The 24571-nt window shown below is 45.0% G+C and overlaps 2 protein-coding genes across 6 annotated transcripts in view; one reads left to right on the plus strand and one right to left on the minus strand.

Annotated features, from left to right (window-relative positions):
• CDC42BPA (CDC42 binding protein kinase alpha) overlaps nt 1-17752 on the plus strand; it is a 185428-nt gene extending 167676 nt beyond the window's left edge. For 2 of the 4 annotated variants that reach the window (XM_066178139.1, XM_066178141.1), the window contains exons 36-38: nt 8446-8563; nt 9285-9442; nt 10621-15471. In XM_066178139.1, coding sequence (XP_066034236.1) covers nt 8446-8563; nt 9285-9442; nt 10621-10752 — 408 coding nt within the window. In that variant the 3' untranslated portion in view covers nt 10753-15471. The other 2 variants (XM_066178138.1, XM_066178140.1) reach the window with 2 other exon arrangements.
• A 590-nt stretch (nt 17753-18342) lies between these two features.
• Nucleotides 18343-24571, minus strand: part of COQ8A (coenzyme Q8A) — a 41712-nt gene continuing 35483 nt past the window's right edge. For both annotated transcript variants that reach the window (XM_066178147.1, XM_066178146.1), the window contains exons 10-15: nt 24311-24404; nt 23342-23483; nt 21801-21908; nt 20991-21056; nt 20152-20238; nt 18343-19688 (exon numbers count right to left, since the gene is read on the minus strand). In XM_066178147.1, the coding sequence (XP_066034244.1) occupies nt 19395-19688; nt 20152-20238; nt 20991-21056; nt 21801-21908; nt 23342-23483; nt 24311-24404 (791 nt within the window). In that variant the 3' untranslated portion in view covers nt 18343-19394. The remainder of the gene's footprint in view (nt 19689-20151; nt 20239-20990; nt 21057-21800; nt 21909-23341; nt 23484-24310; nt 24405-24571) is intronic.

Raw genomic sequence — 24571 nt, forward strand, 5'->3', positions numbered from 1 at the left:
GTGGAAATGAATGGTAAAATACATTTTTGGGGCTGAAGCTGGGGGTAGCAAGCAGTGCAAGGCTAATAGTCTTCTCAAATTGTCTTCCTCCAGCTATTTTAGGTAGTACAGCTTCTTTCCTTATGGTGTACGGGAATACAGAAAGTGCACAAAAGAGTGGAGTGGGGCTTTTCATTTGTGGTTTCTTTTGGTTTAATTGAGCACCTCCAAATTTACCTGGATCTACCAACAGAAATTTTTCACCCGGCATGAGCTTTCACTGAAGTCAGTATAATGGTGTGTGGGCAAAAGAGTCCTTAGCTATAAATAGGTTTTAATAGAGAATAGATATTTCATTCTCTGTTTTGATTGAGATTGTTACAAGCTAAATAGCCAGCTCAACCCAGCTTTTATCTAGCACACATGGGTGAACTTAATAATGCAAATGACAATTTAATGTGCATGTATGTATTTATATTTATTCATTAATATACACATACTCACTTCACAGATGCAATGTGAATCAGAAAAAAACTATCCACTTCAGCCCCACTGCCTTTTTTAGGGGAAATGCCAAGAACTGAGAGAAGCAGAGTTAGAATTGGTAGTGAGGACCCTTGATGGGTGGGCTGTGTATGTGGGCTGCAGAGGACCTGCACTTGTGCTGCCCTAAGCCTGGCCTCGTGGGTACAGAGCCTGTTTGCTCTCTGCCCACCACTCTTTTAATGATGTATTTTAAAAGACCAGCTGTAGAGAGCTTAATTTGTGTTGTAACCGGAATAAAGGGAGTGTTTTAAACTCTTTTGCATTATTTGATGTGTTGAATCAGGTGCCTTGTTTGTGTTCAACATATCTACTTGTTTGTTTGCCCTTGCTGGTACTGCCACACAAGGGAGAAAAATGCTTTCTTTGTGTGTTGTTTTCCAGTTTTCTTGGTATGCACCATACACGCAGATGTGTTTGTGGGAAGTTGCGGTCCATTGGTCTAGTCCAACCTTGTTCTCTCTGTGAACAAGCACCCTTGACTTCAGTAGAGCCCTGGTGTTTGGGCAGAACCATGCCCAAGGCTCAGAGAGAGATCAGATTTAGGGGGTTTCAGGCCACTGTTTATTTGCATCCTTCTTTTCTTCATGGTGAGCACTCACGGTCTGGCTTTGGCACACGAGTTTGCGGGCTGCAACACAGCAGAAACCAGAAGCTGTTGTTTTCTATTAGCCGATCAGTAATGGGTGCATATTTGTGTTTTAATGCTGTGATCTGGGTCTTTGTCTTGTTTTGTACAATTTAGAATCGTTCCTGTTAGCGTATCCCCAAACTTATTTGTTTACATGTTTTTCTTCCCTAGCAGCCTGTCACCAATTAACCTGGCCGTACAGTCTGGCCTCCCTTCTGCCCTCTTGTCCCTTGAAGCCACTTTATCGTGGATGCTCCTTTGTAGTGAAGATCTGAAATCTGGAACTGCACTTACTGCAGCACAGACCACCTCTCTGTGTACATCAGATGTACAGGATTGATTTTGCTTTCATATTCTGCATGCCTAAGTATTTTTATATACAAAAGCTGGTCTTGACTGCCATTATATTTGAACATTATGCTTCAGTTTGACCTCATTATACATGAGCCATTCTACTTCCATTCTAGATGATGTGTGAAGCTTTGCTTGTTTCAATTGAGAAACTTTTAGAGTAAATGAATACATATCTATATTTGGTATTCTTTAAAGAAAATGGGAACCCCATGCATGCATCTAATGGTGGAGTCTATGGAGAAAGTTCCATGGAGTATCATTTTTAAAATGTTGCCATATCGTGGCTTTCTCACATTCATGAATGCTGGCTAAATATTTTCATGATCTGCAGCTGGCCTACCCTCTGCTTTTTAGCTTGTGGTTTTAGACACTGCCATATCTCCCTTATTGGCTTTTAGGAATGTAGCTGGCTTTGCTGCCAGTTCTCTGTTGTGAGCAGAGAACTCAGCAAAGCCTGCTGTCCTGGACCATTTTGGAATGGTGGCTTCTTGTACTGATATTTAGATGCTGCTAAAGTTACTAAGAACAGTTTAATGTATATTATGTCTTATATGCCATAATGTGGTAATTGGTGTTTTGGTTAACAGGCAAAGCCTCATAATAACCGTGTGTTTAAAAAAAAAAAAGTTGGATTTTACCAGCTGAAATGAAGAGAACCGTAACAATAATGTTTGATATAATGTATTGGGATGTGACTTAATGTTCTTCCAGACTTTAATACGTTCCACATACAAAAAAGTAGTGCCTTAGGTTTAGTGGAGGGGTAAGCTATATTTTTACCATATTTTATATTTTAAGTCCTAACATTTCTAATGTTACTCAGAAATATCTGTTTTAAGGAGATGAAATCAGTTGGACGAGGGGAAGAGCAACTTAGAAGTTAGAAAGGAGAAAAGGTATTCTGATTTGCTGGTGTCCATAGGAAACCAGCCCACTGCAGGCTGACTGAGCATGTACAGATGGCACAGGGAGGGAAACCGAGCCTTGAAAATCTCTTCCATTAAATCTGGATTTAGATGACTTTAAATTTTACGAGCACTTGTGTCAGCACATTCCACAGGGATGAATTAGAAACCGTTCCTGTTTAATTTGCAGGGTTATTTCTCCCCTCTTCTTCTTTACGTCACACTTTGGGAGCACGCTGCTCAGCTGACCTGTTAAAAACATTTGAATTTCCTAATGCTCTCACACTTTATGTGCTGAGGAAGGGCCTAATCCTCTGCGGCGCAGGGCTGGCAGTGCCAGGTTCCCTTGGCGCTGGCGGGATTAAGTCAGTGTGGAGCAGGGCGTGGGCCTCGCTCACCTGTCTGCAGGGAGAGGCTTGTCCCAGTGGTCTGACACTAACCCCTTCACCTCCCCACACAGCCTGTGTCCCCACCCTGTCGATACACTGTTCCCTCCTGTTGGAAATACTCTGTGTTTGTTGTACGGGTGATTTTAATGGAATCGCTAATATGCATGAATAACAGAAGGAAATCTCTTTAACGAGCTCTAACTGCTGTGTATGCTCATCTTTTCTTCTCCCCACACCACCTCACCTGTGTTCACCTTCCTTTGTTTGTGTTATGTCTATTTTAGATTGTAAGCTCCTCAAGGCAGGGAACTGATGCTTCTCAACTGTCTGTAAAGCACCTTTTACAACTGTGGTGCTCTTTGAAATATCAAAAAATAATAAATATTAGAATCGATTTCCAATGACTTAAAAGTTTTATTTGTTTCTAATGTTTTAGCAACAGCAAGGGCAGCAGGCCCATCAGACTGTGTGTCAGGAAGGTGCTCAGAGGACTGGGGGTGGCAGTGTCAGACCCTGTGTGCTGACAGCCAGCAGGGTTTGCTGTCTGCTGTCCCTGCTCCGTGTTTCACTGCGCTTGTGGAACTGCTGGTGCCGGTGTAACCTGTACAACCATCCTTCATTGCTTTCTCTCTCTGTTGTCTTTGATAGCAGCGTTCCCCTTATCAATTCCCTCATCATCACTCCCGTCTGATCTCCTCTCCGAGCAACTTTGAGCACATCTACCACATGACTGTTAATTCAGCTGAAAAATTCCTCTCTTACGATTCCATAAACCCTGCATTTTCCCCGTCTCCACGCTCTGTCCTCGGTACTCCAGACTTTGTCACTCTGAGGGTATGAACGGCTGAGTCAGGTGTTCACTCTACTAACACTGTGTGGTTTTCCTTTTGCCTGGCTATTAACGTGGGAGAAAACCCCTTGTAAGCTGTTCCTTCACCCTCCACTTTCTTTTGTCCCAAAATTTACTTGCCATGATCAGAGCTGGGGTCTTCCCACAGCTCTGACATGCCAAGAAACAGACCATGGCCTTAGAAAAAAAGAAAAGTTTGAGCTGAAACTTTTGCTATGAGAACAATATTTTTAATCATATTAATAAGATTTTAATTAATAATATTTTAATCAGGGAGGAAGTTCTCTGTTCCACAGTGTTCATCCTCCAGCAGTCAGAGTGCTGGTGTTTCAGGTTGAATTAGAAAGAGATTCTGGATCTGTCTGTGTTGGACTAAGCTTTCAAGCTGTTTGTTTATGATGAATTCATATGGAATGTGAGAATTTATGCACAATACTGTACATGGATGGAGAGAGACACAGGTAGTGCCTCAGGCAGTTTCTAGGTTAAAGTAAATAAGTGAAGTTAGAACATGTAGAAATAGGATAAAAATTAAAGATTATGGCAACTTCCTATTAACCCTGGTCGTTTTAGGCAGAGGCTAAAAGTAGAATGCTGTTCCGTAGGCATCCTTCCAGTTGCAGTGTAAACTGGAGAAATGGAAGTGGTCTTCGCTTTTTTTCTTGCCATGTGCATCCAGGTCTGCCTACCTGGGGGTTTGCTGTGTCCTGTAGAAATACAAACCAAAGTGAAGCAGGCACACAGGTACCTGCAGTGCATCACAGCTGTGTGTCATGCTGGGGCCTGCAGCTCTGCCTGGGATAGATAAATCAGGAACAACCTGTAGGTAGATGTGTGCGATGCTGTTGTTTGCTCAAGATTTGTGTGGGTACAGGCCATGCCCATTGCTGTCATGGGAACATTGCTCTTGGTTTCTGGCAAACCTTCACTGCCAGGCTGCTTCGAGTGCCTCTGGGCTGCTGTGCTGGAGCCCTGTCACTGGGAAGGTTTTGGAAACATACCTGCATCCAACACTAGACAGAATTTAAAAATGCAGGAGAAAAATAAATCTCCTCCATATGGCTCCAAAACCAATTTGCACAGCTGAGCTTTGACTGCTTACGTGCATGGTCATGTCATTGCTGTGAGGTCCCAGTTGTCACAGCCATTAATACACAAGAGGAATGCTCTGTTGAAATGCAAAAAAAAAAAACAAAAACAAAAACAAAAACAGAAACAAACTAACAAAACAAAACAAAACAAAAAAAAAAAAAAAAAAAAAAGAACGAAAACTGTTAAGGTGAATTGAAAGCTGTTTCTTTCCTAGAGGGTCGTTATAGGGTCACTGAAGCTGTATGTCAGTTCTGGTTTTAACAGGGTTATTTTAATCCAACTGTACTATAAAACTGTCTGTGTTTAATATGCAGCGATGTATCACTGGACTGTGACCCTCCCTCTACCTTCCCTTTCTCATGTGAGTAGTCTCCCTGGGATCAGTAAAGAATGACCCCTAGTGCTTCAGAAAATAACTCAGTTTTTTCTTTAGAAGCATCCTTCATCCTAATGTTGCAGCCTCCTAGCCTAATTGGAAGGGGAAAAAGTTAAGTGGGCAACCTGGAGCGTTGAGATCCTGCCCTCTTAGCTCCTCAGAGCACTAGAGGTTTAGTCTTGTGTGAGGAAAAGTGTTTGTCTGCTTTGTGGCTTGAGGGTAGAGGGGCTGGAAGCTCTATGGAAAGCCAGGCTGTGAGTTTGGTTTCATGTCTGTCCATCCTCCCTTCGTGTTTGGAGATATAAGTGTAAGAAGAGTGCCATGGTCCCAAGGTAGGATTGGATATTGGAACCAGGACAGCATGGAATCCATAGGAGAGTTGAAAAATGACCTGTTAAAGTAGGCTTTTAGAGTCTGTCATACTATTTCATGGAAGAGTTGAAAGCTGAGTTTTGTAGTGTGATGAACAGAGCACTACTTTAAAACAAAACAAACCCCAAAACAAGAACAAGCAGCACAATGGACAGAGGAACAGAGGCAGAACAGTTCCTGTGGGTGCTGTACCTGTCCAGTCAGACCCTGTCCCTCATCCCAATGCTGGAGAAGGTGCCCAGGGAGCAGCTGGAGCAGGAGCAGAGGCTCTGTAACACTGGCAGTGATTGCACCTACATAACCCACAGCTCCACTTTCCAGCTGGAATGGGATGCACTGGACCAAGCTGGGCCTCTCACCCTATTTCACAGAGATTCACTTTGCTCAGCAGCAGCTTCTCTGCTGCTGCTTTTGGCCCCACTTCTTTCATCTTTCTCCATTTGGTCCAGCAGTGGGGATGAATTTTCCTGCTAGGATTTGAATTGTTGCTCAAAATGAGGGGTTTTTGTCTCTCTGAGTAAAGCAAGCTCAGGTTTCCTTTTGTTTTCTGTCTTTTTTAACTTGCTGCATTGTGCTGCTTTGTAACTACTGCTAATAACCGCCTTTATTTTCCTTTGAATCCCCTTCCTGCATCATGTGCACACCACTTCCAGGAGGTTTGGTCCAGAATGCCAGCATCCCTGGCACGTGCTTGTTTTATTTTTAGAACAAAGAACGATGAAAGATTTGCTTTGTGGACAGAGTTTCTACAAGGAATTACATGGACGTTGCAAACTGAGGTCACAAAAAATAATCATCTACAGAATACACTGTTAAAACAAAGAGTCTCTTTTTGTGCACCCACCCATTCCCTCCTTCCCCTGATGCCTGTATGTTGTCTGCTCAGTCACTGTGAAGGAGGTTAATCACCTTATCATTAAACATAATTGCATTCTTTGCAAAATGAGCCACTGTAGGTTCATACCAGCCTTGCAACCCCAGTGTACTAACCCCAGTGCACGCGTGGTGCTGCACTTGGCTTTCCTTTCTCTCTCAAAACACAGCAGAAACTCATCCCTCAGCCCCTCAGTTCCTTTGTGTATTGTCAGGGGAGCGAGCCTCCATGGTTTACGTACTGCCAGGATGCTTAAACTCTGCATCTCACTTTATTGCATGGGGAAAAAACTAGAGCTCAGTGTTTTGTTCTACAAAGTAGGCTGGTTATTCACATTCAAAAACAAAAAAAAAAGAAGGGGGAAGCTAAGCAAGAGACAACAATATAATCCCACAAATAATTTAAGATACTGTTTTAAGCCTTTAGGTATAAATCCTCATGGTGCAGCAGTGGAAGAAGGGAGAAGTAAAAAGGGCTTTTTCATTGGTAAGATCTCTCATTCTCTTTTGCTGGTGTTTGTGAGAGATCTGGGAACAGATGAGAGATTTTAATTCTTATTTGCTGCACATTAAAAATCAGCCATTTCTGGCACCCTGGGAGAATGAGAAGCCAAGGGTTTACTGTAAGATCAAAGTGGTCTGTCAGAGCAACGATTCCGAGGATTACTGTAGGACTGGATTTGGCAGCAGGTTGGTAAAATTTATCTGATGAAGTCTGACCTGTATAAAATCTGTTCCTTACAAAGCCTCAATTTTATTACCCATTTTACAATACAGATAGAGACATGAGTAGTACCAAGGTTGTCTGAGAATATCCTTGTGGGGGTAGAATCTTTGTTCTGGTCTGAAATTTTCATAACACCTTAGTTTAAGGAAGCACTGCAGTTGCAACTATTGTTTTATCTATGGCTACTTCATCTCAGTGTGAGGATGGGGAAATAATTAAATATAAATAGGAAGAAACAAACAGTTACTGCAGAGGGGGTGGGCTGTAAAGGGTAAAGGAAGTAATTCGTAGAGCTACCTGCAGTTCTTTCACATTGTGCATCTATGAAGGTTCCCTGAACCTAATTCCAGTTAGTGGTATTGACTTAATAGTGCAAATCACATCCTGTTGACGAGCAGGACGAGGCCTCATGTTTAGCCAGAGCTGGAATGACACACATGGGCACATCCCTCTGGGATAGGAAGCCAGCCCATACAGAGAGGGGCTAAATAATCTGAGAAGTCTTTTCCCCTGAAGTCAGCTGTAGGTTAACAGAAGCAGAAATAAAATCTCTCAGAACTCACTTCAAAGTACTCTTTCACCTTCTTTTAAAGACAACTTACATTTGAGGAACTGCCATATCCAAGTAGGGAAATTGTGGTTTATCTCCTCGGTAAAGGACCACTTCAGTCCAGTAACTCATTAATTTAAAAAATCACACTGGAACTCTCAGGATTCAAAATAGGAGCAATAATCAAAGTACGTAGAAAAACAGTGGCATGTGCTCTGGTCCTCTTCTTTGTGCAGACTGGAAACAGGAGGCTGCTCTCAGTTTGGCTCAACTAGTGTAGGTTTGGAGGGATGCTGTTAACACCTTTGGAATTTTATAAGTAATTGCTATACAGATTGATCCACTATCTATTCATAACTCTGCAAGCATTAGGGATTAACCTGGATATTGTATTAACTTATACAATCATGGCACAAACGATGGCATCAAAGAGAAATTGTAATGAGATCCTTGGAAGCTTGTGTTCAGAAAGAAGGTGTTATGCAGTGTAACTTGAATATATCTACAGCAGCTTAATTAGGCTTGCAAACCATCCTTTCAGGGAAATTCTGGAATTATTCCATGTATCCTTTCAGTTGCCTGCATATGTCCATGTAATTCAGCACTTCACTGCCGCGTTGCGTGTGCTGCCAGTCTCTGCACTAAACTGCAGAATATTATTTTGCAATTTTTGCTGACTTGCTGCCCAGATACTCAGCTGTGGTAAGGTCGGGGGTTTAATGTGTTTTGGGGCCCTTCAACACAGAATTGCAAGGTTGAGCCAGCAGTGGATAAGTGAACGTGCCGTGTGTGTGTGCATTTCAGAACCTTCGGCCCCAGGAGAGCCGGACGGTGTTCAGTGGCTCCGTCAGCATCCCGTCAATCACAAAATCCCGCACGGAACCAGGACGATCCATGAGTGCAAGCAGCGGGTTAGCAGCACGTAAGCAAACAGAGCTGTGTTGCTTTGGGGGCTGGGCACAAGTGTTTCAGGGGAAGGGCTACCTGCAGTTGCTTCTGTCCATGCTCGATATGGATTTTCCAAGGTGATGGCTGACTGCGTTGGTGCCGAGGGCCAGCAGAGTATTTTAGTCTTGCTTTCAAAGGAGCACATGAATAAGCAGGTAGTGCTTTTGAGAATCCCACATTTGTAATTTTTCAATTTTTTAAAATTGACATTAGAATTGAAATTACATTCTTAGCCCTGGGGCTGCTTTTCTCCTGCTCAAGTGTTTTAAATCAGTGACAAGTTGCTCACAAGCTCCGTGGTTATTAATTTTGTTGCTGAGCTGCGTGTAGCTCTTGATGCTTCTCTTGCCACCAGTGCAAAGATAAAACAGTAGAGAACTGGCTGCTGGAATGGAAGAGTGGCATTGAAAGAGACCACTGGAATTAGGCAACCACCACAGCTGTTTCTACAACTGCCACCTTTGTCAGAAACACAGTGACTGTGTAAAGTGTTCTTACACTTGACATGCCAAGGGAGGGACTGGATAATCCACAAGAACTGCAGCAGACAAGAGAAAAGCCCACATAGCCTGCAAGCCATGAGCTTGGGACCTTGGGACAAGCTGCAGGAGAGCAGAACTAGCCAGAGGAACTGCTAACCAAGTTCCTGGTGTGTTGAGTGGGGTCTGTAACACGGTTTAAATCCTCTGTTGTAGGATCGTCTGCACAAAATGGCAGCGCTTTGCGGAGGGAATTCTCGGGAGGGAGCTACGGAGCAAAGCGCCAGCCCATGGCATCACCCTCTGATGGGTCCCTGTCCTCTGGGGGCCTGGACCAAGGCAGTGATGCACCCACAAGGGACTACGAGCGAGAGGTGAGTAACAACAGGAGGAGGAGAAACCTTGAGGGTGTTGATAAAGATGAGGCAGTTCAGTCCTGTCAGCGGGTTGGCTACACGTTTGGGAGTCACTGACAGTGGAGAGAAGGATTTCCTGTACAAATTTCCTGATTTCAAGCTACAAAAGACTTTGGTCAAAGTGTCAACTCTGGTCCTGGTATTTGACATGCAGAAGAAGCTCTCTGAATTCCTTACCTGGAGATGTGTGGGTAGTGAGGCTGCCCCCAAATACTGGCCCAGTAGAGTAACAGCTTGATAGTGACATATCACGGCTTGAAGTGCTGATATTCCTTTTAACCTTTCTGTGCAAAGATTCATAAGCTATCTTAGCAACCGTTTCACAGGAGACAGTTTGTACTCAGAAGTTAACGAGGTAATTTAAGAATTATAATTTCATTTAGAGCAGGAACTGGATTTAATAATTTCTATTCTATGCAGTCAAGACTATCATTGTGATAGGACTGAAATCCTGCCCAGTGCTAAACTCAGTCCCTCCAGCCAAGAATGTTTTACGTGGGAGGGTTCAGTCTGAAGCTGCCTGAAAAACTTCCCCAACCCATTTTCTTACCAAGTAGTGTGAAAATGAGAGATCACATAAGGCTTTTCATGGTACTGAATATATCGTGCCAGTGGAAGCTGAAAGGCAGCTGTCAGCCCAAATTCAGGCTCAAGAGTTGCGTTCTGCTTTACTCTGGAAGATCCAAGGAACTTGATAGGATGTTTGAATTGATACCCCAGGGCTGACAGAGAACAGGGAGCTGTGATAAAGCCACAAAGATTTCTCATTTTAGTGCAAGAGCATCTCGATCATAATCTGTGAAAAGGCAGGAGCTGTTGTAGCTTCACAGGCAGCCTGAAGCTGCACATTCTGCTGGCCATGCAGCCCTCGACAACACACACAGACTGCCAGAATCCCACTGGTGCTGTGTCCTTATGTCAGTATCACTTAAGCCTGCTGAAAGCAGAGTGACCTGACCACTTAATCTCAGGTCTCCTTGGAAATTGTAAGTGAAAAAGATCCCTCAGTATTTTTGGACACAAGCAAAATCTACAGAGGCCTTTGAATCCAGACACTGTTGCTGAGACACTCTCAGTCACCCCCAAACTTGCTATCCTGTTACTTACTGGTGTTCTTGTGTCTCTCTGGGCTGCAGGACTCTGACTCTCCAAGACACTCGACGGCATCGAACAGCTCCAACCTCAGCAGCCCTCCCAGCCCAGTTTCTCCTCACAAGACCAAGAGCCTCTCCCTTGAGAGCTCTGACCACGTGAGTTGGGACTCATGAACTGCTTCAGCATTCAGATTTGGCATCACATCAGCTTGCTGTCCCCATGGCTGTCCCCTTCACTTGCTCCAGTTCTCACCTTCATCCTCCTAACCCTCCCCACTCCCTGTCTGAAAAGGATCGGGGAATGGGGTACAGAGGAAGGTAAAAGCTGGTTGCCTTCAGCACCGTTCGGCATTGCCTCACCTCCCCAGATCTGACAGCAGCAAATGAGCAAAGCTAGGGTGTTGGTAAATATCAGATGCTGTAGATTTGTATTAGTATTGGTTTCATTTTTGTGGTTACAGCTGCTTCATTTTTAAAGACATATTTATCCCACTCCCCTTCCACTTTCCAAACGGTAGCATAAGTAGACCAGACCAGTATCAACAAGAGAAAATTCAGAGGGATTTTGTTTTCATACAATAGCTCATTGTACTGTATAAAAGTAGCACAGAGACCCCTTCCCCCCCCATGGGGAATGATCAGTATGTCAGAGGCACATAAAAGCTTTCAGCCACCACGTTTGAATGTCAATCTGATTGTCGCCAGCAAATCCTTATTAATTAAAATGATGCATATTTTACTACAGTACAGAGTTTAAATAAATACGCAGATGTTAGAGTAAAATACGTATGTATATATTCAAAGAAAAAAAGCATTGTGTATGCAGCAGAAGATGGATGCTTATTTAAGAGAGCCTTTAATTTAAGATTTGTGTTGTCCCTGTTTTCATGCTCGGTGATTTACAGACTCGGAGGCCTGGCTAAAACCTCCCACAGGACAGAGATTCCGTGTGCGCAGCGCTCGCTGCACTGCCGGGACAGCCCCTGCAGTGCTCTCACAACACTTCTCTCCTTCTGGCTGTAGCAGAACTGAAGCTGTAATTCCTACTTTCCTCATAGTCCCCATCCTTTTCAAAAATGACAACAATTGGCAGCGAGGCCCCGTCCCAGCAGCCACGGGCACCGGTCAGCCCGGCGGCTGCCCTGGTTCCGTGTGTGCCACCTGTGAGCTGGAGCCTTGCAGCAGCTACAGGAGAGGTCCTTCAGGCAGCAAGGGAGTTCAGTGCAGCTGCATTCAGTAGGATTGTTTCCCTGGGTCAGCCTTTGAGCAGGTTTAACTCAGAAGGGAGCAGTCTTCCACATCTCCTTGACCATCCCTAAGCAGCAAACTCTTACTGTCGTTACCACATACTGGTTGCTAATACACATAAGCCAAACGAGTGCCCTTAGCTCAAAGCTGGCCCTGGCTGGCTTTGCTGTCACTGTAGCAACAAAGAACCTTGAAGACTGACCTCACACTGTTCACACTGTGGTAATCAAAGATGCCTGGTGACCCACAACTGCTGCACTGGCAAAGTTGGTTTTCCTCTGCCCCCTACCTGTGCTGTGAGTTTGTGCAATTTGCAGTTGTTTCTATATGCTCATGTGCTGTTTGGTTCCAAAAGCAGGGCAGGTTGGAGGGCAGGAAGTATTGCAGTGGAAGGCAGAGCCCGCTGAAGTTGGAAAAATAAATAAAAAGCTGAAGTGGTCACCCAGTCAACAGAATAAATGAAAAACTGATACACAGATGTATGGTAAGAGGAAGACGTCTCTCCTCTTTAGTTAGCAAAGCAGATTGTGCTTTTCATTTGGGATGAGCCTCTCTTCCCAGTAGTATTGTTGCTGACTTCATACTATGACCATACTCAAACACATAAGGGCTTTTTCTATTTAGAATATTGGGGTTTGTGGGTTTCAGAAACTTGTTATGGCTCTCATTAAACCATTCTGTATTCTTGCAGTCAGCAGTTATGTAGAGCTTCATCCACACAGAGGTGTTTGTAGTTTTGCAGCTTCTGTCTTTCCTAATAGAAGTTGTAGGTAAGTTCAAACCATGTACAGTAATTTCCAGGTATGATCTAAATGTGACATAGGGAACAAGACACAGGTCATCTAATCCATTTAATCATGCTGGGTCTCCTAGGTAAGATTTCTCTTTCACTCTGAATCAAGAGGCTTATCCAAATTCAAGCTCATTCAGTGTTATTTGGGACAGGAATTCAAGAAATTATTGTAGAAACCATAATATCAAAAGCCTATCTCTCTCCTATTTGGGTATTTCAGAGTAGCAAGCTGGTTGTGTTGTTTGTTTTCACTTCAAACCTCCTACTTAGGCAAGCCTGGCATTTGAAATTAAAAGCTTTAGCAAACAGCAAAGCATCTGAAAGTAATTCCTCCCGGAAAAGTTTATGTATTTCTGAGGGACAGATAGGCAGGGCGTTATTGGCATTATTGAAATTCCACATCAGCTTCTTTTTAAAGGCTGCATATTGCTTCAAGTATAGCCACTGCTTTTTCCCCACAATTCCCTTGTTTTGGTGAAGCATGTCCACACACTTTTCAAAGCCTTTGCAGACTAGTTTTGTATTTACTGTATGTTGTATTTAAATAATAATCTTATTTTGATGTTGAGAGAAGGCATTTAAACAGTAGTCATTAAAGACAGAGCAGCCTGCATGGCAGTCCCCCTGAGAGAGGGTCACAGGATCGTTTTCCGTGGACTTTTTTTTTCCACAGTTGTGCTAAAGCTCTATCTGAAAATGGAACCCAAAGAGCCACCACACAGCAAACAATTAAATTGAGTAAACCCCTGCGTTTACTCCATTCCAGTGCCTGCAATCTATTGATACCAACCCCTGGCATTTTCAGGCAGAGCATAGGTCAGCTGTGTTGCAACACTAAGCTCAGAGGGTGAGAGCTCCACAGGCTCACACTGTTTGTACACTACAATGTCCAAGCCTCAGCAGTCTTCTCTAGGATTTATGTAATCATTAGTTTGGTCCTGTGCATTTTTATACGTGTCTGTTCAGAAGAGAAACAGCAACTGTTCTCTCAGTTGAAAAGCAAATGACCACATCACTTATTTGAAAAGAGAAAAATTGTCCTAGGACTTAAATAGTTTTGTATATTTGGGGACCATTTGGTTACAGACTCGATTTGAAACCACACTCATCTCTTTTTGTTGGTATGTATACTGCAGATGAACTTTCTAAAGATTCGTTGGGCTAGGAAAAGTCACTTGGTCATTTGAACTGTAAGACTCTTGACTGGTATCTCCAAGGCAGTTGTCTCCCGAGATTTGATGTTTGCTCCTTTGCACTGTAGCACTGCTTCAACTTCACAGGTCGAGGGCTGCATTTTTTTCTGGGAGCTTAAAATCTCACCCTGAATTCCTGACTGTGGCACATGTTCTCTGTACACAGGATGTGTATCTAGCTGTTTTTCTTTTTCCTTTTGGCTGAGACTGAAGGTGTTTGCATTTTTGACAGTGCTTGAACAGATGGGTTGTTGGGGTTTTCCCTTTTTTTTTCTCTCTTTTGATGGCAACAAGGATCTGTACAGATTCAGGCAGCTACTAAGGATTCCAGGTGATAGGATGGATTAGATTTGGTAAATAGTTTTCCCCTGCACGTGTGCACACACAGGTATGTGGCTTCCTCCCACATTTCATAAACCCAAAAGCAGGGTTACGGCACTCTCTTCTCTCTTGCCTTTCGCCTGTAGAAGACAGCTGGTGGTATAAAAAAACATTCCTGAGACTGTGGTGAAGTAGTTGTTCCTTTTCCCCTCCATTAATTGCTGTGGCTTCTTATGAATGTGCATTTTGCCCATTTAAATGAGTTTCAAAACTGAGTCAGGAATGTTCTCTCTTTGATTTGATTCTGGCAAGTTACAACCCAGGTGTGTTATTCTCAGGTATATGGCAGAGGGAAGTTAAGGGTCTTGCCATACTATAAAAGTCCAAAGCATAATTTATAGATATGTAGTTTAACTGTACCTAACTGGTTCACAGTGTGTTAGCCTTTCCAAACAGAACAGTTGGATTATTAACACGGAAACAGATCTGGCCCTGTGTTGTATTGCCTGGCCAGACCCTGAATAAGACAAACATGCTTTTGGGTGGAAAAAGGGTTTCTTTTCCATTTTATGAATGCTGTTTAATTTTAAATGAATGCATTAAGGGTAAAACTTACTGCAGTGCAAGTACCCACAGCTCCTGAGCCTTAGTCTGAGAATCAAAGTGGCACATAACAATTCCTGCTGTGGGTTCTTTTGTTAATACAAGTCCATTCCATGGAGGAAATGGGACAACTTTTCTGCACTAATACAAAGTACATCCTTTTGTGCACTTGCTGTTCACAGTTTATTTGATAAACACCCCCAGAAGCTGCTCTGCTGCAGGCTTTCCAGTCTGAATTCCAACTCCTCTCATGCCAGCTGCAGCTCAGTACAACCTATTTTCATTCTCCATTTAAGACAGTCACATCTACAGGGAAGAAATCCACAAACAAACCAGTGTTGCTATACCTGCCTTTTTATGTATGACAGTTTCATATCATTTATTTTTAAAATATGTTTTTTAGGTTTTTCATTGTAATATTATTGTACAGTTTTGCATGGCATAGATGTAATCACTTTTTTGTTTTAGAGTATAAAAGCTGACAAGTGTGCGTGTGGGGGAAAGATTCTGCTTTTTGCCTCTTCTCACTTCTTTTGTTTAATGCCCTCAATGTTGTAGGGGACATTGTAAGAGATTCTCTGCTACAGAACAATGATGTAGATTCTTTTGCACAGAAATATTTAAGGTGGAACAGTCAACAATGTAAAAATGACTTACCACCAATATTTTATGTTGGTAACACACTTAATATTAACCTACTTTGATGTACTGCAATAAAACAGGGAACTGTTAGAAGTGCACATGTTCTGTCTTTTTTTCCCACCTCCCCACAGTAAGCTTTGAGGAGCAAATGGAAAGAGGAATGATTGTGTTCTTGAAGATACAACACGCTGGTTCTAACACGTCTGCACAAGTGCACAGTGGGAAGAAAAGGAGTATGTGAGAAAATCTATTTCCCTTTAACAGCTTTCAGAAAAAAAGAACCAGATCCTTTTGAAAATACAAAGTCAAAGTCACTGGATACTTTGCTATATGGAACTACAGTTTTCCTGATCTTTTTCTTAGGTCAGCTATGCTGTGATGACCTAAGAAATGGGTGGTTATATAGTAGTAGACAGTGTTTTTGGTATTCCTCCTTCATTTGTAGTTACACATGAAATGTTTCAATTGTCCTAGTGTTAGAGGCTGGATTGTTTGTTAGTTCTGAGCTACCATCACATTGCCCTTCACTGTACTTTTTAAGTAGATCTGGGAATACCTGTGAAGTTTTGCATGTGCCCTGACCCTTTCCTGTCATCCACCCATTCCTCACAAGTCAGCCTGGAGTTTTCCCTGTAGCAGAGAGTGTTGGTACATCCTCCTTTTCATTCATTCCCCTCTTGCTGTAATGTTGGAAATGGCCTCATTGGGCCTGGGAAAGTTTAGATTAGATATTAGTAAAAATTCTTCACAGGACAGCATGTGAAATATCGGAACAGGCTGCCCAGGGAAGTGGTGGAGTCACCATCCCTGGAAGTGTTCAAAGGCTGTGTGGATATGGCACTTAGGGATATGGTTTAATGGTGAGCAAGGTGGTGGAGCAGGGAGACTGGACTTTAACTTATCCCTCACTGCCAGCAGTGCCAGTCTGGCCATTCTTCCATTCTTGCCTACCAGCAATCCCCTCCAGGAACAGGCACCGTGATTTCCACTTCTTCCAAGGCCTTAGAGTGCCTGACTCTTGTTCTCTCTTTCAGTCAAAATGTTTACTTTCTCAGCCCCTCACTCCAGTTCATGTAGATTTAATCCCATGGCTCATCGCATTGAGGCAGCTGCTGTACCTCTGGGACATACCCTGGTTCCTGTGCTCTGACTTTTCAATCAGTGCTTTGGTTCTGATTTCCCAGGGGTCTAGTTGCACAGCACAGCTGTGAAGGTCTTGGGAAATGGGCCTTGTGGTGTCAGGTATTTGGGCATTAGAAAAGCAGAAACTGAAATGCATGTTCACTTCCTGGTTCAGCTCCTCAGCATTCATTTTCTGTTTTGATGCAGCAGCCAGGTTGACTAAACAAAGAAGGTAGGAAAATCACTGCTACCAGAAGTAGCCTGAATCTTGATCCTTTAAAATGGAAAATCACTGTCATTAGAGAGGCAGCCTTAATCTCCAGCTTGCCCCGTGCAAAGAATGTTTTCACAAGAGATTTTTTTAGACCCTAGAAGCTTCCTGCAGCATAGAAGCAGTCACATCCTCAACCCTGCAAGCACAGTTCAAGCAAATGCAGTGGCTGGCATGGATCAAGTTTTTCTGCTCACTGTACAATGTCACTTCTCTGACTTGAAGCCAGAGTTTCTAGCTCACGTTTTCTACGTAGCCCTTCCTCTGACATGCAATTCCTCCTGTCACAAATCTCTCCAGACAAAGCTACAGCCATTATTAATGCTTTCAGAGCATACACAACTAGGGACTGAGAGCTCTAATTAGCTCTCCTAATAAAGCAACATCTCAGCTTCTGCAAGTTGCTACCCTCTTGCAAACACAAAACAACAACTCTGTTCAGCTGGATGTCATTCCTAAACACTCTCAGGAAGGGGAATGTTTGCCAGGAGCTGAACACTCTTGCCCCAGCATGGTATACACAAGATCTGGGCTCACACGAACAAGTGCTTACTGGAAAAGTGAACTGTAATGCTCCAGCTTACTGTCACCTTTGCAAGTTCTCTGAACATGCTGTCCTTGAATCTTCAGTTTCAGAAAACCTGCTCTGAAGCTCACCTAATCTAATTCCCTTTAACATAAGCATTTAACAGCTCAAACAACTCCACTGTTTTTACAGCTGCAAGGTCTAGATCCCAAGGAGGAAAACTAAACAATGTCTCTCAGAACTCAAGACAAGCAAAGTTACTGAAACTTTGTACACTGACAAACCGCTTGATGCAAAACTATTACTTCACTGAACAGCAGAGTGAACTTTTCTCAAAACGTTAAGAATAATCTGATCAGTATTTTGATTTAAACTGCACTGCATCTTGTTCAACGAAGTCTTAAATGAAGTGGCTTATATGTTAATGGCTTTGGAATAAAGGTAATACCATAAAACCTGTTCTTCTATTTCTCAGAGGTCCCTCCTGAGACCATTTATTCACTTACCGTTCTTTCCCTCTGAAGTGTCAGGATTTCACACATGCTGAAGCATAAGATCAGACCACCTGGGCATTCCTGGGCTCTGTTACCTGAGTAGGACCAGCTGAGCCTGCTGGTAAATACCTGGCCAGACAAGGACACCTGCCTTACAAGCTCCTGGTAAGCCTCAACTCCCAACAGCCTCTCTCTCCTTGACAAGCGGAGGAAAGGCAAAGAGCCTTGTGTTCAGGAGACAGCTAACAGAGTGATTAAAACAAAGGAAGATTAAAAAGTAAGTAAAGTACCAGGGATTTTCATGGCAAGACAGTGTTCAGGCTGATGTCCTGGTAAATGTGTCACAGTTAGTACTAGTGCCACAGCTGCAAGGATGAAGGCATGAACAGGCCACAGGCGGATTACCCGGCAAGGGTAGTAGCAATTCCTTGAGCAAACAACTGCAACAAGAGGAGACCTGGGAGCTGCTGCTTATCCCCCAGAAGAGGACACTGCTCACTTGAGTGAGCACCATTCCCACACCAGAAGATGACACAGCCACAGGCAGCAGGCCCACTGCACAAGCACTTGTTTATTGACATCAGGAAGTCGTACAGGTACAGGCTTTGTACAAAAACCTACAAAAGTCAATTTCCTAGCTTGAAAACTGTGCGTCTGGTTTGAATTGTGTGACATTTCAGCTGGAGCTGCTCACCAGAGGCAGGACATTTGTCTGCCTTGCTGCAAGTTCTGCCTTACAGGAAACACACAGAGGAGGGTCTTAGTCAGGAGTGCAGCAAGCAGTCGGTGTCAGAGTTGTAGCTTATCTAACTCGCCCTCAGGAAAGCTGATATCTACCAGACAGTGCAGAATCCCACTAGTTGTGCTCTGCTGATTACATAATTGACTCCAGAACTGAGATGGCTTGTGAAAGTGTGTATGTGTGTGTGTTTAAAAGACTGGCACTCAATTCTCAGACTTTAAAAATATTTCCTATGTTTAGCTTGCAAGCCAAAAAGAGGCAGAAAGCATAAAACTTCTACTTAGACACATGCCCCTTGCATTAAATCAAAGTCAGTAGAATTCAAGAGGGTTCTCAGACTGCCACCACTTGACTTACAAAAACGTGGGGGAGGTGCTGGATGTGTCTGTGGTAGGGAACACCTTGGTATTTCAATCTATAAATTCACAGTAATAAAACTACTTGAGTTTCACCTCAGCTTGAAAGAGAGATTTAAAAAACAATTTGTGGACAATTACAAATAGGTTTCAATATTAAATTCTGCTCTTGTCCTCCTTCCCCTACTTGTTATAAAACCCTCTCAACATGCAGCCACCATCACAATGTTACAAATGCATTCAAGGTAGTCAGCTGGTGCCTTGAAGCAGCACAGAAGCACTCAGAGTTTCCTGCAAGCTGCAGGCTGTGCTGGCAGTCGAGGTAGGACAGACACAGCGGGAAAGAGCAGCTTTGTCCTCGTGGAATACACACTTGGCTTCCAGGGCACGGGGCTGCTGCATCTCAAGAGGATGGAGAGCTGGGGAGCAACGCAGGGGAGGCTTAGAATGCATTCTGCAAGTCTCATCTGAACTGGGCCCTCAGAACAAGACAAGTTCATTCTTACTACTCCTCTGGCTTCTTGCCCCTACTGCTCCAGTATTTGCTATATGCCTCTTGGAACATGTTTTTGCAGGGAATTTTGGCCTTCAGTTTGGTGCAGATCAGGAAAGAGCCACCCATCTTCCGATGAAGAGAGTAGGTCTCCTCTGGTGGGGGGATGAGCCGATGCTTCAGCATGACTGGGATTAAACCATGGATTTTTTCAGTGGTGCTTTGGTTGCCAAAATCAAAAGGCTCCTCAGATGCAAAAGCCTCTCCCAGGATGAGGACAGCATTTAAGTGGGCATCTTCCATTTCCTGCCCAAAAGGAAAGAGGGATAAGTAACACACTAGCCATGACAACCATCAAGGAGGAAAAGAAATGCTAGTGCCAATAGCAGCAGCTCAGGAGAAATAGCCCTGTCCATGACAAAGAGAACCTTCAGCCCCCAGCAAGACTGAGGAACATTTAGTTCATACAGTTTTGAGCAACTAGACCTTCCAGAAGACCATCTTCCCAGTCAGGAATTGTCATCACCTGCAGGTCTTGCAGGGGGAGAGAAAGAAGGACAGTGGTTTTGGGGCTAGTTGTATCCTCATTATTTTCCTGTTCCCAAAAGTGAGAACAAAAGCCAAAACCTTTTTTACCCTCCTTCCTCATGCTTATCAAAAGGGCTTTTGGACTGACACTTTTACCATATCAAGAAATCTGGGGAAGTTCACAGATCTGCAACCACCTTATCTGTGGTCAACACCAAAATCAGACCCTTCTGCTCCGTACCTTGATTTCATAGCCAGTGAGGAATTTCATTTCAACGGACTTCTTCAGTACTCTCTCTCTGTCCATGTCAGCAGCTGCTCTGATTACCTGAGTAGAAGGAAAACTTTTAGGAGAGCCAAGAGATGACTGAACAACGTTTTGAGCACAGGACTGCTGCACAGGCCACAGGAACACACATCAGCACCACCCACCTGCTCACTCCCTTGCCTCTGCCCTCTTTTCAGGGGCCTGCATGCTGGGCAGGTTCAGAGCTACTGGCTAAAAGATCCAGCTCTTCCCAACAGGGCTACACACAGCCCAGAGAATGTAAGGGACAGCAAAAAAAAAAAAACCCTTCACAAATAGTCAGCCCCTCCCCCAAAGAAATAGCAGAGCTGACTGTGAGCAACTTCGGTGGCAGCTGCTGGCCCTGGCAGCTCAGTTACCACGTGCAGAACATGGTGATCATACAGGAAGCACGTTTGACTTCACATCAATTTATCTGCCTGTGGAAAGGCTAGAAATCTCAGGAAGAGGTGGGGAACAAGGAACTCCTGCACATCCTCATATAAAAATCACAGAACTGTGGGTGCTCTGATACACCCTGTTGTCCAAGCCCCCCAGCAAGCATCACTGCAGTTCACTTTTGTGAACATACCAATTTAGAGAGCCAGCAGCTTGCAGCACATGTGCAGACGGCCATGGCAAGGGATGAAACAGGAACAGAGATTGCTCTCTTGCCTCCAGCCCTGCTTCCCTCCACACCCAAAGTGTATTCCAGTACAAAGCGGTAACAGCTAAGGGATAAGAGTATTTGCAAAATCAAGTGCAGCTCTCTAAGACACAGTGCAAGTCCTCACCTCTATGTAGACATCTGTGAACTTCTCATCAAACCCTCGCGTTGCTCCAAAGTCCAGCAGGGCCACCTGGAAATGGACAAAGCTGTCTGTATTAGAGAGTCAATCATTCTGGTAGAACCTGATCTTAAGAATGCTCCTGATTCCTTCAGAAAGCTGAGTTGGCTTTCCCAGCTCTCCTCTGCATCCCAATTGCCCCTGACCTCTTTATTCCCAGTCTGCAGCTCCAACAGCAACACCAGTACAGGGCTGAGGAGGAATGGCCCATGCCCAGTGCCCATACTGCCACACCTGCTCTGTGGGCAGCTCCACTGCTCAGGCTCAGGCTGCATGTACAGGGACAGAGCAGCACTGAACCTTTTCCCAGCACTTTGGAGCACAGACCTCAGGAATAAAAAGCAATTCCATCTGCCCTAGAGGGCACAAACAATCAGCCAAACCAATGAGCAGGAATTGCTACTCTTCTCTTCAGCACACCACAAGAGCATTTAACTGAAGAGTCCTGGGCTCAGGTGTGTCCTGGTAGAGCACTGCTAGCTGCAGCTTCCCACTGACCACCTTCAAAACAGATCCTGAGGCTAAGGAAATAGCTGTGACTGATCAAGGGCCAGGGTTACAGCAGCTCTGCTTTCCTACCGAGCCCTAGTGAGAGCATGGGCAACGGGAAATTTCCCTGTGCTATCTGCCCATGCCTCAAGGACAGGAATCTGAGAGAATCTCAGTAAGGGCTCATTAAACTCTGCGAGTGGGGAATAATCAAAAGCTGGTGAAAACCAATGTTTGTATAGGCAGAACAGTGGCTGCCAGGCTTACCTTGTGCAGCTGTGGGTCATAGAAGAAGTTTGACCAGTTGGGGTCAGTTTGCATGTACCGGAACTCAAACAGCTCCCGCAGACACAGCACCAGGATGTTGTGGCAGATCTTCCAGAACAAGGAGACAAGAAACAAGTCAGGACTAGGGCAGCAAGCCTGCTCACACCTGTAACTTAGAGCAGGCCATCAGCAAACAGGGAGCTCATCACCACTCCAGCAGGAACCATCTGATCTATGCTGCAGAGCTGAAGGAGCACCTCTCACAAACTCCCAGCCCACACGTGGCATGGGACATCCTTAGCAGATGCTCATCCAACTGCTTTCTGATCCTGCCTTTTAACTTCCCAGCATTGACTACACTCTGAGTGGCTGCAAGAGTGGGAATTTTGCATGATACACAGACCCACCATGCACTTCTGTGGGCTCAGCACTGACCCAGCTTGAGGGAGGAGCAGCAGAGCCACACCTCAGAACCAACAGGCACAGAGAAGCAAGAGCAGCAGTCCCTGAAGAACCCCCTGCTGAATTACGTACTCCAGCTGAGCTTTTCTTTGAGAATTGCTAAGCTGGAGCCTGTGCGGCAGAACTGCCAGCCTCGCTCTGCCCCTCTCCAGCTTCTGCAAAGCTGAGTGAAACATCACATCCAAAGTGGAAGGAGGAGAGCACCAAATGCAAGGCCAGCCCTGCTCCAGTACACTGCCATTTGGGTCAGAATGCAGAGGGTCAGCCAGGCCAGTTGCTTATAGGAAAGAAGGGCTGCTCCTGCAGCAACACCCCAGCTCACAGCCTTTCAAAAGGAGTCCTGGTGATAGAGCAGCTCATTGCTGGGGACAGTCCCTAAGAGTAGGCAGCCAGCTCTGGCACAGCTTCAAATCTAATGTAACACTGAGATCTGTTTATCTAGAGGAACAGACTCTGCTCTCTTCCCCAGTAACCTGCTAACAGCTGACAGCTCACACCAAGAAACACACACACACACACACACAAATACCAGGATAGTTATTTCTGCTACTAGAACAGCTGATTGTCCCACCACAGCACTCCAATCCCTGGCTATATTCAGCACCAACGCCTACCTATCCCCACATCCCTACTCTTGTTTACTGACAGGTATTTTTCCAGCAGCCCTGTGCAGCACAGGTCAGGCCTGCAGGAATTACACCCAACTCCTCGCACTGGGATGATTCTGCAATCCTGCCCAAGAGAGCAGCTGCATAAGACCCCTTTTCCCTTGCTGACAGTCCCTCCCAAACTTAAGGTCATCAGAAATGGCATCACACAGCAAGGCTACCTCCCCTTCAGTTGCGCTTGCCATTCACTCCTTCCAACCCCTCCTTGCTGAATGCTGGTGCCAGCAAGGCCCACACAAGCCAGGAGAGATTCCAGTGTCACTGCCACCTTCCCTAGAGGCTGCAGACAGTCCCTGACTCCAGCCCTGCTCAGGGTTTGCTGTGTCACGAGGCATCCCTCAGTCTGGCAGTCACAGGCAGGCCGAGCACAGGGCTCTGAGCAAGAGCAGAAGCACAAACTCCCCAATTTACCTCATTTCGAATCTCCTGGCTCAGCCCTTCTGCTTGATCCAAGGGAAAGCCAGACACCAGCTCTGTGGTCAGCACATGCTTGCTGCACAGCTCATCTATTACTCTTGGGACATAAAAGAAGGGGTGGTCTTTCAGCAGCTCCCTAGGGATGGAGAAAGGAGAGGAAAAGGTTTAGGAACCCTGAGAGCAGATGGACCCATCAGCAACACCTCACACAGCCCTCCACCAGCCTGTCCCCACACCCTGGCTGGGGTTGCCAGGATTTGTTTTCCTCAGCAATTACAGTAGAGATTAAGTCCGCAGAAACCCTGCCAGTGACTTGCAGCTTCTGCCAGCTCCTGCGGTCACATCTCCTGCCAGAGCAGTGATACTAAGAAGGCTCCAGGCAGGTGCATCAAGGGGCACTGGGCTCTTTTCCTCACTCCACTTGGCTTCAGGGCCAGACTACGCACGTGGAAGAATTCCTCTGCCAAGGGGAGCAGTGCCCCAGGAGCAGTTCTGCAGCAGGACAGGAAGAACATCCAGCCACCTTGTAAAAATTATCTGGATGCTATGGCAAGCCAAGGGAGTAGGCAGCACTGGTGGTGGTAACTGCTTTAAGAGAGCTGAACTGTAAACTTCCCGGGCTGAAGGATGGAAGAAGTCAACAACAGGCTGAGATAAGAGCACACAGAAGAGCACTGCAACCCAGCCTCAGGAGTTACTGCAGCACCTTCACGTGTGGCAGAACTGACAGACTTGCACGAGAGGAGGGAGGATAGGTGATCACATTTCAGCTGACTGAAGCCATACCCATCTGAGACAAGGTGGTGATTCTGGGGGATTCTGGAAGCCACCAGCACACACCCTTCCCCTGTGCCACATGGCAGGGCACAGCAGTCAGCTCCCCACCATCCCTGAAGTTAAGCAACCTCTCCTGCCACTCACACACACACAGAGAAGAGACTGAAGGAAATGATGGGAACATACTGGAATTTCCTTGCACAGGCAGCTTCTCTCAGGTAGTCACACTCCAAGGCCAGCTCTCTGCTCACAACTTCAATCAAGTGCTCTGGAAACAAACCTGAAAATCAAACAGCACAGGAGAGAGCAGGCTTAGAAAAAACGATCTCCTCAGGCTAAGGTTTCCAGAGCTGCAGCTGAGGAGCAGCCTGCTATCCAGCCAACTCTGAGCTGAGGAGTACAGGAGGCCCCAGAGAGCCAAGGCGTATATCCAGCTAGATGCAGGTT

Source organism: Chamaea fasciata, unplaced genomic scaffold (genome assembly GCF_029207755.1).
Source record: "Chamaea fasciata isolate MVZ Bird 193981 ecotype frontalis unplaced genomic scaffold, bChaFas1.0.hap1 SCAF_3, whole genome shotgun sequence".
Classification (NCBI taxonomy): Eukaryota; Metazoa; Chordata; class Aves; order Passeriformes; family Sylviidae; genus Chamaea; species Chamaea fasciata.